At 46.2% G+C, this 14,945-nt stretch overlaps 1 protein-coding gene across 6 annotated transcripts in view; it reads right to left on the reverse strand.

Annotated features, from left to right (window-relative positions):
- Positions 1 to 14,945, reverse strand: part of LOC120298167 (H-2 class II histocompatibility antigen, E-S beta chain-like) — a 56,183-nt gene that overhangs the window by 34,525 nt on the left and 6,713 nt on the right. The window contains exons 3-6 of one of the 6 annotated variants that reach the window (XM_039321619.1): positions 8,624 to 8,905; positions 8,352 to 8,465; positions 8,102 to 8,125; positions 3,194 to 3,352 (exon numbers count right to left, since the gene is read on the reverse strand). The exons of 1 other annotated variant lie outside the window; for it this stretch is intronic. In XM_039321619.1, the coding sequence (XP_039177553.1) occupies positions 3,339 to 3,352; positions 8,102 to 8,125; positions 8,352 to 8,465; positions 8,624 to 8,905 (434 nt within the window). In that variant the 3' untranslated portion in view covers positions 3,194 to 3,338. Of the gene's footprint in view, positions 1 to 3,193; positions 3,474 to 7,108; positions 7,490 to 8,101; positions 8,126 to 8,351; positions 8,466 to 8,623; positions 8,906 to 14,945 lie in introns of those variants that run through there. 4 more of the 6 variants (XM_039321616.1, XM_039321617.1, XM_039321618.1 and 1 more) reach the window with 4 other exon arrangements.

Below are 14,945 nucleotides of genomic sequence, written 5' to 3' on the forward strand. Positions count from 1 at the left end.
GAGGGAAGGGGGAGGAGACCACGCAGAGATCGAGGCTGTCGCCGGCTCCCGTCACTCTTACCCTCTGAAGAGCTAGCAGCTTTCTTCCCCCTCTCCCCCCCCCACGAGTCTCGGCGGTGCTTCCCAGCCCCCTCCTCCCCCAAACCTCCTCCTCCCCCCGCCCAGCCCCTCCTTACCGGGGGTCTCCTTCCCCCCTTCGCTTCCGGGGATCCGGGCCAGCGCCCCCGCCAGCAGCAGCAGCATCAGGGGGAGCCCAGCGGAGCCCATGGACGCCGCCCCACAAGCGCCCCAGAGAGACGAGAGACAGAGACACTGAGGCTCCCAGCCCCAGAGGCGGAATCGGGGGGTCTGGCTTGGGGGGCGAGGGGGCGTTTCCCTCGAACTTCGGAACTGGGAGGGCCCAGAAGAAGCAGGAGGACCAATCGGAATTCTCCCTTCCGCCGCGTCATCAATCTCCGGGCAGAGTCTCCCTTGACTTCACCCGATGGAGGAGAGAGTTGGGCGCAGAGGGAGAAGCGGGGAAGCGGAGAAGGGGGGGGGATTTTATGGGGGGAGGAATCAGCCCTGGGACCCCCTCCCCAGAATCGATCCTCTTGAGGTTGGCTCCGTTCCTCTGGGTGGGAGTGGAGGGAATATTTTGCCAGAAGAAGAAGAAAAAATCCATATCCATGGACGGGATGCATAAGAGGATCCGAGCGGGTGGCTACATAAATATGTTTAATAAATAAAATGACATTTTCAAAATAAAATAAAATAAAATAAAAATTTAAAAATAAATAAATAAAAAAAAATAAAAAATAAGAGGATCCGAGCAGGTTTTCTCCCTTGTGAAAGATCTCAATACTATTTTAAGAAGGAGGGAGGGAGGGATGGAGGGATGGATGGACAGCATATTGAACCAAAGAATAAATTTATAATTTATAAAATAACCCGGACAGTTAATAGAAATTCTGTGGACTTCAGTAATTCTATATACCCTCAAGTATAGGATTACAGCCTTAAGCATTAAAGTCTGAAAACCTTCCCCCCCCCCCAAACTATCCCAAAAACCACACATTCTCTTTTTTAATGTTTCACTACATCCATGGAAACCATTTTTTCTACGACATTCGGGTTGTGGTCAGTTACACAAAGGCGGGTCAGGCAGATCCTCCATTCCCGATTCTGTTCAAAAGAGCTTTGGGGGTCCAGAGGGGGCCTGAATCCTTCCAAAGGAAATTGGGGGGGGGGACTGGAAGGGTGAGACACCCCCAAGGCCCAGCACCAGCCTCGGCAGGCCAGAGCCGGGTCCCCCCCTCCCGCAGCTGAAGGAGGCTGCACCACAGTTGTGTACATCCAGCCAGTCGCCCAAAGTGGGTCCCAGATTCAGGCAGCGTCTGGGGGGGGGGGGGGCTCCTTCGCTCGCCTGATCAAAGCAGAACTCCTGGACTCTTTTCCTGTTTCCCCAGCAAGATTTTGGTTTTCTCTGAGTTCCTCCTGCCACCCCAGCCCTCCACACACCCCCACACAAACACACACAAACACACAGAGGAACTTTGTTTGTTTCCGCAACCCCCAACAGCTGGAGAAGTGCTGGAGTTTCGCTCCCCCCCCCGCCCCCGGCCTGAAGCTCTGGGCTCCCCCGAAGCGGAACCGAGGAACTGGCCCTGATCCAGCAGGCAACAAGCCCCGATTCTTCCCCGGGGCAGCTCCGGGACTCTCCCGCTTCTCCCCCGTGGCTGAGTCTCCCCCTCGGTCCTCTGCCCTCCCCCCTTGAAGCGGTTGAGGGGCCCCTCCCGACCCCCGAGGAGACCCCGGACAGCCCAGGGAAGAAACCCAGGGAGGGCTGGAGAAACGTCCCCAAAGGACCCGAAGGCTCCGATTCTCGATTCTCCTCCTTCACACGTTACGGGGAGAGTCGGCTCTCGGGGTGGGGGGGGAGAGGTTGAAGGGGCTCTGATGCCGGGAAAGGTGGAAGGAAAGAGAGGAAAAGGAGGAGAAGCAGGGAGGGGGAGGCGCTCTGTTGCAGTGGGGGGAGGGGGATGCTGAGGGAGGACCTGGGGGAGTGGGGGGAGGGGTCTCCCCAGAGAAAATCTCTCCATGGGGGGTTAAACGTTGACACCAACTTGATGGCAGGTAATCATCATTAGCCTATCCGGTTAAAGGAGATCTCCGGTCTTTTCCCCACCAGTGAAAGCGCTGGGGATGGTGAGGACTAAACAAGGGTTCATTTCATGGCTGTTCAAAGTTACAAGGGCACTGAAAAAACTGACTCTTCTTTTTAAACTTTTTTGTTGTTTTAATGTATTTTTTTAATAATTTCATGTATATATCTGTGTTTAGCTTTGTGTATCCAACCCAGTCACTTGTTGTGAGATGAGTGGTTGTATAAATTTGATAGTGAGATAATATAGAGGGGGTGGTAGAGAGATAGATAGAGATGATAGAAAGATGATAGAAGAGATAGATAGATAGATAGATAGATAGATAGATGGATGGATGGATGGATGGATGGATGGATGGATGGATGGAGGATGGATGATGGAGATAGATAGATAGATAGATAGATAGATAGATAGATAGATAGATAGATAGATAGATAGATAGATAGATAGATAGATATGATAGATGGATAGATAGATAGATAGATAGATAGATAGATAGATAGATAGATAGATAGATAGATATGATAGATAGATGATATATATAGAGAGATAGAGAGATATGGATAGATGAGAGAGAGATGAGACAGAGAAAGAGAGATAAATAGATATATAGACAGACAGGCTGACAAGATAGAGAGAGATGTAGATAGACATAAAGAGATGAGAGAGATGAGGGGGTGGCAGGGAGAGAAAGAGGGAAAAAGGAAGGGAAGGAAAGAGAGAGGGGGATAGAGAGATAGAGATAATAAATAGATGAGAGAGAGATGAGAGAAAGAGGATAGACAGACAGACAGAGGTAGATAGATATATATATATAGACAGATAAGATAAAGAGGGAGAGATGTAGATAGATACAAAGAGATGAGAGAGATGAGATGGAGAGAGTGGGAGGGAGGGAAAGAGGGAGGGAACAAGAGAGAGAGAGAGAGAGAGAGAGAGAGAGGGAGAGATGTAGATAGATACAAAGAGATGAGAGGGAGAGAGAGAGAGAGAGAGGGAGGGAGGGAGGGAGGGAGAGAGAGAGAGAGAGAGAGAGAGAGAGAGAGAGAGAGAGAGAGAGAGAGAGAGAGAAATCCTGGGATTTCCAGATTGCTTCATCCCAGGACTAGCCTGGACTGGCCTTGCATCTTTCTGGGATCAGCCCTGCAGAGTGAGGGATGTTCACCTGCTGACGGGGAGTCTTTCCTCTCCAGATCACCCGAAAAGCCCTTGTGGAAGAGAGAAAATAGCGTATCCGAAAGGAGACTCAAATGGAGGAGCTGCTTCTTCTTTACCCTTCATATAATGTGTTTGATTTCATCTTCCAAAATACGTTCTCCTTCAGGCACACTGATCAAAATGGGTGAAATAATCAAATTAATTAATTCCCATTTTAAAAAGCATATTTTCAAACCCGTGCAAACAATGGCAAGAACACTGGATTAAAAAAAAAACCATGTAAAACAGAGTTAGGGAGGTCTTATGGGAAACAGAAGGAGACCATTTTTCCTAGGCAGCAAAAGGAGGGAAAGAAAGGGAGCAAATGGATCAGTCTCTAAGGAAGGATTTGGCCCGAAGGCTTTGAATTAAAGTGGTCGGGAGTCTCCTGGCCTTTCTCCACATTGGATTTCAGTGCCCAGGGGAGACGCCCCAAATGGGAAGCATCCAGAATCTGCTGTGCAAAAATGTAACAGAATAACACAGCTGGAAGGGACCTTGGAGGTCCTCTAGTCCAGCCCCCTGCCCATGCAGGAGAGAGACCCTATACCTCTTCAGACAAATGGCCGTCCAGTCTCTTCTTCAAAGCCTCCAGTGATGAAGCCATCACAACTTCATGAGGCAAGCAGTTCCACTGATGAATTGTTCTCACTGTTAGGAAATTACTCCTTAAATCCAGATCTTCCATCCACTGCTCCTCGTCCTGCCTTCAGGGGCTTTGGGGAATGGCTTGACTCCCTCTTCTTTGGGGCAGCCCCTCAAATATTGGAAGACTGCTATCATGTCCCCCCTCGTCCTTCTCTTCGTTAAACTAGACTTACCCAATTCCAGCAACCGTTCTTCGTATGTTTTAGCCTCCAGTCCCCTGATCATCTTTGTTGCTCTTCTCTGCTCTCTTTCCAGAGTCTCAACTTCTTTTTTTCATCATGGCGACCAAAACTGGTTGTGATATTCCAAGTGTGGCCTTACCAAGGCCTTGTAAAGTGCTATTAAAACTTCAGGCGATCTTGATTCTGTCCCTCTGTTGAGGCAGCCTAGGACTCTTAGGGAGATTGGAGTCCAGTGGGGCTGACCCCCTAGTTCCCTTCTCTACTTTATGGGGGAGAAAGTTGTCTGCTAGGTTCATCAGGAGCCTGCTGGATCTCCCACTAGGCGCAAAAAACTGTCTCCCGGTTGATGTCAAGGTGGTCAAAGTCCTCCATTGCTATTTTGCTCTGCTTTCTCCATGCCTTAGTTAACTGATTAAGAAAAAGTTCATCTATTTCCTCTGTTGGGTTGGGGGGCTTTATAGTACACACCAATGGTGATGTCGTTCTGTTTTCCCTTTTTTTTAACCCAAATGCTTTCAAGGAGATTTTTGTCTTTGTTCTGTAGCATTTCTGTAGTTGTTTCTTATATATAATGCAACTCCACCTTTTATTAAGTCTGTTTCTTTTCAACACTTTAAATATTAAAATACTAAATTTAGTAGATGGAACAGTAAAGTGGACAATGGGCCGGGACACAGAGTTGTAGTTGATTGGTTGGAGAGTGCTGGCTCCTGTATGAGGTTATGTATGCAATGATTGGTTGCTGTGAGTGTAAAGGGGGCGTTTCCCCCTTTTCCCCCGCCCTTTGCTCCGTCTGCTGATTGGTTTATCTCATGATGTTCCTGTGTTGCTGATTATCTTTTCTGCTGTGAATATAGATGCTAAATAGATTTATATAACACTACAGGTTTGTGTCATTTGGACAGCTGCTGTGCAATATAAATGTTATATATATTGATGTAAAACTACAAGTTTGTGTCATTGTCTCCCACTTCATCTGAATAGCTGCTGCGCAATTCCTCGACATTAAATCTCTTAAATTGTGTCTTTCAGTTGTGGGTTTCATCCCACTAAGTTTCGGTGATTGCAACGTCAGACCTGCCTTTGGGTTTCACGTTTTCCCTGGTTTATTCCTCGTACTTTGAGCATTGGTATAGAGGCATCTGAGTCCCTTTTGAATGATCCTGTTTGGTTTCCACATCCCCTCTTTTGTGTCCAAGTTCTTCTTTTTCCTTTCCATTTGGTTGATTGCCCAATGGATTGCCCGTATCCCTCCCCCTTCGGTTTCAGTTTAAGACCCTTCAGATAGGACAAGCCAGTTGGCTTCCAAAGACGACATTCTCAGTTCTTGTGAAGTGTAGCTCATCCCCTGCCAGAAGCCCCTCATGTGGGTATTGTAGACCATAGTCCAAGAATCCAAAGTTCTCTCGACAGAACCATCCTCTAAGCCAGGAGTTGACTTCAAAGGCTGTGCGTATCCTCATTGGATGCTGACCTTTATTGGGAGTACAGAAGGGAACATGACCTGTGCTCCCATATCTTTGGCTTTGATCCCTACCTGCTCATAATCTCTTGATATTGTTTCCAGGGACTTTGTGTATCATTCATCCCCACATGAAAGAGGAGAAAGGAATAATAATCTGTGGATTATTTTTAGTAAGCCTCTCACACTCACATCTTTGATAGTTGTTCCTGGGAAACAGCTAACTGCTAGTCTGACTGTCCATTCTACAAATTGCTGGTTCAGTTCCTCTGAGCAATAAATCCTCAATCACCAACACACAACTTTGTTTATCTTAAGGAAGTCTGGTCTGATTTTTTTTCTGCAATTGATACATGTGGTGTTGCCCCTTTTCCAGGTGCCGTAGGCTCTCCTTCTAGGGGGGGGGGTATTACTGACAGGAGCCCAAGTCTTCTCTGTGTTCGAGACAGTTCCTCCACCGACCTATTCTTTATGTGCCCCAGATGAGGAATGGAAGGGGAAAAATCAGCCCTTGCAGATCGATGCCAGGGGAATCCTGCAGAACCAGTCTGGATGGCTTCTGGAGGGGGCAAGGCACAGTGGGAGAGCTATCTAGGGGCATCTAGGGGTGCTGGGGAGAAGGGAGGGGTCTTCCATTCAGAGTTGCCCCCTTGATCTTTCCTCTCTCCGCAGAGCTGCTCTCCCTCCCCCCCCCCCCGATGGCAAATGTCTCCTACACCAGGAATGACTTCGGCTGGACTTTCTGCTCTGGCCCCAAGAGGCCCTGGGGAAGACACCCTTCCCAACACCCCCTGCCCAGGAGCCCTCAGACCAGGGAGATGGACATCAGGGCGACCTTCCCAGAGATCAAGGCCATTGGCCACAAGACCACTCAGGGCCTTTTTTGTGGGGGGGGTCTCAGATGAGCTCCGGTTGGGGGCTACACAAGACTCACCCAGGACTCTCTCTGTTGGAGACCCTCTGCCCAGAGGGAGGGGGCTTCAGACCCGAAGGCAGGAAGGGCTGTGGGGCGGCAGTGGCGATAGGTGGGCAGTCCTGGAAAAGGCCTCTGGGGTCTCAGGTGGAGGGAGGGAGGCGTTGGGTGCCAAAATGGGGCAGGACCCTCCAGTTGTGAAGGAGAGAAATGGCAGAAATGGCTGGGTGAGTGTAGGGGGAGTCTCAGGTGTCCCCCAGTGGCTCCCCACAAGTTCTTGAAGGGGATCACGCCTTCTGGCATCCTGGTCCTCAAAAGGAGGCTTGAGGGGAAGCAGAGAAAGGGGGCCCCCAAGCAGGAGGGGAGTCCTGCCCCTTCCCCTCCCTGGATCTGCCCACCCTCCTCCCGAACCAGTTTTGACTTTGGACCTGAAGTAGCCAAGATGGTTGATGCAGAGGCAGGGGAGGTGTCAATCTGGGGAGGAGAAGGGGAGAAGGGAAGACCCTCCTGTGGGGAAGAGGGAGGAAAAAGAAGAGAAAGGAAGGAAGGAAGAATTCCAGGATTTTGACTACAATATTTATTCTTTTAGAGCAAAGTGAAGGGAAGGGATTTGGATGAAGAGTAATGAAGATGAAGCTGCTGTGGATTTAAAGCCGGGAGAGATTTAGGTGTCTGGACTGACAGGCAGGTCCAGAGTCCTAGGGGTCAGTCTAGATAGGCTCCACTGCTCCCTCACAGAAAGAGAGGCCTTCAAAGGAAAGCCAGAGGGGTCTCAGCAGGAAAAGCTCCGGGCTCCCATTCTCCTCCTCCCCCCAATCTAAAATCTTGACCCTCCATTTTTCAGAGGTTGCAAAAAAGAGACAGAAATTCATCAGCTAATGGAAAAAAGCCCCTTCCTTTCCCGCCAGGAAGCAGGAAGGACGGCAGAATTAATTCATGAGTGCTGTAGAAAAAAAGAGATGGGGAGAAAATAAGAAAATAAAGTGAAGCCAGTGTAAATAGCTTATTATTCCTCTCTTTCAGCCACCCCCACCCCAGACAGGCCCACATTGCAGGGGGGTGGTTGATAGGTAGGAACAAAATGAGGGAGTTTCTCCCCCCCTTTTTTCAAAGAGGAAAAGGATGCAAAGGATCAGCAATTCATCTCCAGAGGCTTATGGAATTTTCCCCAATTGACTTAACTGGGGGGTTAATCAAGAAAGGAGGCCTCCCCCCCCAGACGTTTCATATTAACAAAGAAGATGGGGCCAGGATGGGGAGTGGTAGCAAAGCTGGGTGTTGCTATGCCAGGAATTGTGTGAAATGTCAGAAGGAGACTTCCCTTCCCTTTTGCAATTTCCCAAAACCTGGAAATCTCCTGGGCCAGATTTTAGTATTTATGTGTGTGTGTTTGTTTTTGATTGCACTGTTTTCAGGTCTCTGTAATGAAAAGCTGCCCAAAATTTCAAATATTTGTGTTATCCACAGCAAGGAGGTTTTGTTCAGGCACATTTTTCTTTTAAAGGAACAATTAACGAATGTTAAAGAAACATCTATATCTTGAGGAGAAACTCACCTGCAGGAGGCTGGATGGGAATTGCTGGAAGGAGAAAAAGAGCCAATCAGGATCCTTCATGGGCTGGAGGACTCAAGGGGTCCCCCTCCCCATCGATAGCCCATAATAGGTTGCAGGATGCTCACTTATACAGTAGACCCTCAAAGAACAGAATTTCCAAGGGGGCCTCCTTGCCATCTGCTAAGCTTGCTGAGAGGCCTCCCCTGGATGATCCCCTCCCCACAATCTCTCATCCAGCCCCCAGACTCACCTTTCTTGCTCTTCAGGTAGAGGGAGAGCCCCATGGCAAAGAAGATCACCCCGATCACGGCTGCCACAATCCCTGTCCATAATTTGCTCTTGGCAGAGTTGGAGGATCGGGGCTCTGGGGAAGGAGAAGCAGCCTCCCCTGAGCAGGAGGATCAGGGCCAGCTTCCCCCCCAGGAGGGTCCATCCCAGCTCCCCCCACAGGGAGGGTCTCTCCCCCTTCTCACTGCAGGAGGGGGTCCCCAGAGCAGGAGGGGAGGGAGGGGAGGGGCTCACCCCACTGGACGGTGATGGGGGCCTCCAGGCTGGCATGCTCCACCTGGCAGGCGTAGACGTCCCCCCACTGGGGCTGGGTCTCCAGCATCACCTGGAGCTGGTAGGTCCAGTCTCCATTCTGGAGCTCCTCCCCAAAGGCCACGCCCTCCTCCTCCGGCCGCCCGTTCTTCAGCCACCGGACCTTGATCTCCACGGGGTAGAAGCCCCTCACGATGCAGAGGAGGATGGTGTTAGGGGAAGTGGGATCCAGCTTGGTGGGGGAGATGGAGACGGTGGGCTTGGCTGGAGGAGAGGAAGGGGAGGAGGGACACAGGGGAGACATAGGAGGGGCCAGAACAGTAGACCAAGTTGGTTAGTTCAGGCCAAGAGCCCTTTTCAGTTTTGAAAATAGTATTTGTTTTAAGTCATTTCCAAAGCAAATTGCAGGAAGAAATTAAATGGGATCCTGAAAGATGGAAAAACATAAATTGTTCCTGGTTGGGATCAGTCTCCATCATCAAATTGCACAAGTCCAACAGAAATAAATACTGGAAACGCCCCAAAACGGAAGGAATTTCCTGCCAGATGTGTGGGGAGATGGAAAGAGACCCAGAAGACGGGGAAGACACACAGCATGTTTTGGAGAATTGCAGGGATCCCATTCAAAAGAAAACCACATTTTTAAAAATTAGATATAATACCGGAACATTTATTTAATTATTAAATTTATTTGCCACCATCTCATGATAAAATGACTCTAGGCAGCTTACAGCAGGGTTTTTCAACCAGTAGTATGTGTACCCCCTGTGGTACATGAGCACATGACAGATGGTATGCTGCCCTGCCCAGCCAAGTGTAGTGGGGGAGGGAACAAGCCAGCGCAGGCAAGGACTTACTGTGAGAGAGTCCTCTGGAGCTGCAGAGTTGCTGGGGCGAGGCAAAGGCCCCAGGCTCACTTCTGGCTCACCCCCCTCCCCCATGAGAAAGGAGGAGGAGGGTGCGGAGACAGGAGAGGCTATAAAAGGAGGCAGTTTGGGTCGGGAGGAGAGAGAGAAAAAGAAGCAGCCTTGGGAGGAGGAGGAGTCAGCTCTAGCTGCACGGAATGGAAAGAAGGAGGAGGGTGGGGGGAGAAGAGAGGAGAGGAGATCAAGCAGGCCAGCCACAAGTGGATCTACAACTTCTTTTGCAGCCACCTATGCTGGCAGCAACCAAGAGGCAAGGAACATAGGGAGGAGGGGTTGCTCTCCACAAGGAATGAAGAAAGGCAGCAATGAAGAAAGGCAGCACCGGCTGATGGTGAGGCAAGGAGGGAGATGGAGAATGGAAGGATTCTTATGTGCTTTTGTGACTTTGAAGTTCTGGGATTTGTGCATTGGGGATTTTGTGTTCTTAAGGAGTGTTTGGCAATTTCTATTTGGCTGATGGCTGATGTCTCATGTTAGCTTCTACTGCTCTGCTATTGTTAGGTGTAAGATTTGCTGCAAGGGATTTTGAAGTATTTTTCTCCTGAATGGATTTTGCCTGTACTTACAAATGGAGCCATTTGGGGAGGCTGCCTTAGCCAGCAGCCATACTTACTACATTTTTTTCCTCTCCTTAAGTGCCGACTGCACTCCTTAACTTTCCTTTCTAGCCAGTAGCTAATTCTTAAAGGGGAATGCGCCTTTTTAAGCTAGTTCCCTCAATGGCTTGTCTTTTCTGTCTCTGGCGGCTTTTCCTTGTTCAATGAATCTATGGAAGAAGGGAAATGGGGGGGGGGTCAAATTCTTCCTTCAGAAGGAGATGGGAATGAGAAAGAGGGAGGGAGGGAAGAAGGGAGGGAGGGAAGGAAGTCCCGCCTTAGCACTTGGCCACCTGCCAATGACTTTGCTTGTCAAAAGGTTGCAGAAGGGGATCACATGACCCTGGGACACTGTGACCATCATAAATATGAAATCCGTTGCCAAGCATCCAAATATAAATCACATGACCCTGGGCATGCTGCAATGGTCATAAGTGTGAAAAATGGTCATAAATCATTTCAGTGGAATTGCAACTTTGAACAGGGTTTTTTTTTTTTTTTTGGTCATCAAGTGTTTGACACCTTGCTAGGTAGTACTCGAATATTGCCATATATCCTAAAAGTGGTACAGTCAGTGAAAAGGTTGAAAAGCCCTGGCTTACAGCATTAGAACATTAAAGTCCCAACAGATAAATATTTATATAGCAATCAAAATGGAATTCCCAATCAAGAGAAAATTATAGTTAAAAGATGGGGAGGAACAGGAGGTGTGAGGGGGGAGGGGGGATTGCCTCTGAATGCAACAACTACCTCCAGTGTGAGGCTCCCCATGAGGACCCCCTGATTTTGAGCCAGATTTCGCCTAATCTGTACTTGAACCTTTGTTTTTTCTGCCCAGGTTCCCCCCCCAACCTCTCCCTGCAGCTTCCGGCCTCCCTCCCAGCCCCATTTCCCCTGGGGAGGGAGGTGGGGAGGGAGGTGGGGAGGGGTCCCACCCTCCTGCCTGGGGGGGGGGCAGGGAGGAGTCTAGGACAAGTCAGCCAACTCAACGCGGCACAAAAGTTACACAATAAGGAAGAAATGGAGAACGAGAATCAGGAAAAAAAAAGGGAGGCCGAGGGAGGAAAGAAATGAAATGTGAAGGACAAAAATTTAAAAAACATTTTTAAAATTATTTTAAATAATTAAATAAAATTGCTGAATTGTCCTGCAGTGAATTGTCCCATTCCGGACAGGGAGGGGGGAAAGGATCTGGGGGGGGTATCTTGGGGAAAGGGAAGGTGGGGGCAGTTGGTGGCTGAGGAGATCAGGCAGATCCCAGGATCACAGAAGAGCCTTAGAAGGGATCCCTCTTGATCTCTTCCTTCAGCAAATGGCACAACTCTTGGGTGGGTTAATGGGGCGGCTGAGTGACCCCCCCCCCCAAGAGGGTCCTTCTTAGATCCACTCCAGATCAGAGAACTTTTGCTAGCAACGTTTCTCTCCGTTGAGCGATTCTCTGATGAACAGCTCATTATATAAAGTTTAAGAACCTGCAATTTTTAAAGGTTTGGTTATTTGTAATTTAGTCCTGGGATCTAGTCAGGATTTTTTTATGAACAGTTAATTATCCTCCTAGGTTTGCAGGGAAGAATTTAGGAGTAAAAATAAATTCCAGACTGAATATGCAGAGAACAAAATTTGTGTTGGTTCCCCTTAAATATTCCATAATTTCTGGAAGGAGCAGATGCCCAGCTTCACCTGGTAAATGCCTTTTTCTCTTGGGATTTGGTGGTTTTTCTCTCGTGGAAGAAAGACCTTATTTAATTCTTTGGTGGTGTGTTATTTTGGGAGACCCTGGCAACAACAAATAGCAACAACTGCAGATGAAATACTTGTTTTGCATCATGAAACCTTATCAGTTGATAGAAATAAATAATAATAATATAAAGAAATAAAACTAGAACAACAAATGTAGGCAATTTGCCAGAAATCTGGAACAGGGAACTAAACAATCCGAGGCTTCAGGGCTGAATGAATTCAGTTTTAATGTTTGTGGGGTTTTTTTTAATCCTTGCCCCCAAATGAGGAACCTTCCCAGATACGAAGAGGGAAGCGATTTGGCTGCAGGTGAAGCTGAGTCTGTGACCAAAAAGGGGGTTCCAGGGGGGGCTTTTCTCCCAGACCCCCAACATTGGATGAAGAAATGACTCTGAATAAAGGATAAAAAGAACTAAAAGAAGGACAGGGCCCAGCAGAGGAAAGAGCCTTCCCTGATTCCCTTTTCCAGACCTTTGGAAGTTCACTTTTTATCCTAAAATCCCCAAAGCCCCAGAGGTGAAGGGAGCCCCTCCCCCACTCCTGGCCTTCCGGAAAGGGGGGAAAAGGGGGCTCTGGGGCTTTTGTTGGGGGGGGCAGAGAGGAGGAAGAGGCAGCCGTGGGGCCGGTCAGCCTCCTGAAGCCCCCCTCCCTTTTCATGAATGTTTATCACTGGATTTTAATCATTCCTGCCTTTTAAATCTTAAATTCTATAGATTATTTTGGTGGTTTTATATTTTATGTGTATACCAAGAAAAGTCATTCTGTTAGAGAGAGAGACGGTTTTAAAAGTTGATAAGTAAATCAATAAAGAAATATTATTGATTTATTCATATAAAATAGTATATTGAAATATTATATAGCATATGGATTATATTGAAATATAGCTATATAGTGGGCAAGACATTGCTGGATTCCTCCCCCCCCTAAAAATATAATATTTGGTATAATTTTCTGGAAAGAAGTTTTTTTGGGCTGGGGAAACTTTGGACCCTGGGAAGAGAAGGAAGATGATGGGAGGGATGGGAAGGAGAGGGATCTGTTTCTTCCCTTTGGCATCTTTCTTTGTCATCCTTGTAGAATTTCATACTTTTTAAAGATAATTTATTTTTTAACCTTATTTTTTATACATTTTTATTTAAGGGTGATGTTATATCCTACTATGCCATAAAGATCCCTGCTTTGAGGGAGGGAGGTGAAGGGATTAGAAGTATCTAATCTCTTGGGGAAAAAGGGGGTGTAGTCATCTATGTTAAGCAAAATTTATCAGTTTGTTTAGTAGACTCTGATCCTCAAGGGAGATATGTAATGATTGAAGTGGGATTGTATGGGAAGAAAATACTTATAGTAGGTTTGTATGCCCCAAATCAACAACAAGAACAATTTTACAGGTTGTTACATCAAAAACTGACTCTATTGGATTATAGATCTGTTATATTAATGGGAGATTGGAATGGAGTTATAGACACATATAGAGATAAAAAAGGATTTTCTACTTCTTTTAAACAGGCTAAATTACCTAAGGCCTTTTTTGATTTGAAAGAGGACTGGGAGTTGCGAGATTATTGGCGAGAACATAATATGGAAGAGAGAGACTTTACCTTTTTTTTGGATAGACATCAATCTTTTTCAAGAATTGACTTTTTTTTTATTACAACAGACTTATATTTTAGGGTAAAGAATGCAAAGATATTTCCAAGGACATTGACAGATCACAGCCCAGTGTGGATGGAACTGGCTACTGAAAAAGAGGAGAGGAGATTTTGGAGGTTGAATGAAAATTTATTTAGACAAGAAATGAATGTTCAGAAACTTAAAGAGTCTTTAAAGGAATATTTTGTTTTAAATATGCATAAGGGAACTTCAATGGCAACGGTATGGGATGCAAGTAAAGCTTATATGTGTGGGGTTCTGATACAAATGAATAAGGCTTATAGACAGAAACAGGTGCAAAAACTTAAGGAGTTGGAAGATGAGATTAAATTAAAAGAAAAAGCTCTAATTTTGAATCCTACAGATGAGAAGGTTAAGGAATCTATAAATTTGCTTAAAACGCAATTTAATAAGTTAATGGCGGATCAGACTGCAGCCAATTTACTTTATATGAAACATAATACATTTTGTAACACTAATAAGCCAGGGAGATGGTTGGCTTATCAATTGCGAAAGAAACAGAAGTTGAGAATTATAGATAAAATCAATCATAATGGTAAATTGGTATATCAGAAGGAATTGATTAAGAAATCTTTTCTAGATTATTATACAAAATTATATATGGGTAGGAAAGTACAGGCTTTAGATATAGATAATTATTTACAAGATGCTCATTTTCCTAAGTTAACAGAAGATCAGAAACAAGAAATTAATGGATTGGTTACTATAGAGAAAATTGTTACAGCAATTAAACAATTAAAAGTAGGTAAAGCACCGGGTACTGATGGACTGACATCAATTTATTATAAGACTTTGATAGAAGAGATGACAGAACCTTTAAGGGAACTTTTTAATAATATATTACAGGGATCAGAGACCCCCCTGTCTTGGGGTAGAGCTTTTATATCCTTGATCCCAAAAGAGGACCAAGATCTTACTCTACCAAAAAATTATAGACCTACATCTCTTTCGAATGTAGATTACAAGATTTTTTCGAAAATTCTAGCTAACAGACTTATGACTGTGTTGAATCAACTAATACATATGGATCAAACTGGTTTCATAACTGGAAGATATATGAAGAACAATGTTAGACAAATTATTAATTTAATAGAATATTTGGATAAGAACAACCAGATTTCTGCAGGATTGATATTTCTAGATGCTGAAAAAGCTTTTGATCAGTTAAATTGGCAATTTATGTTAAGATTGGTTGAGGAAATGAATTTTGGAGATAAAATTTTACAGGCTCTTCGAGCCATTTATCAAAAACAAACGGCACAACTTATAGTTAATGGAGGTTTGTCAGAGGTACTTTCAATTGAAAGGGGGACCAGACAGGGTTGTCCATTGTCGCCTTTGCTGTTTGTTTTAACCTTGGAAATTTTACTG

This window comes from Crotalus tigris, unplaced genomic scaffold (assembly GCF_016545835.1).
Source record: "Crotalus tigris isolate CLP2741 ecotype Arizona unplaced genomic scaffold, ASM1654583v1 scf7180000023757.169203, whole genome shotgun sequence".
Lineage (NCBI taxonomy): Eukaryota > Metazoa > Chordata > Lepidosauria > Squamata > Viperidae > Crotalus > Crotalus tigris.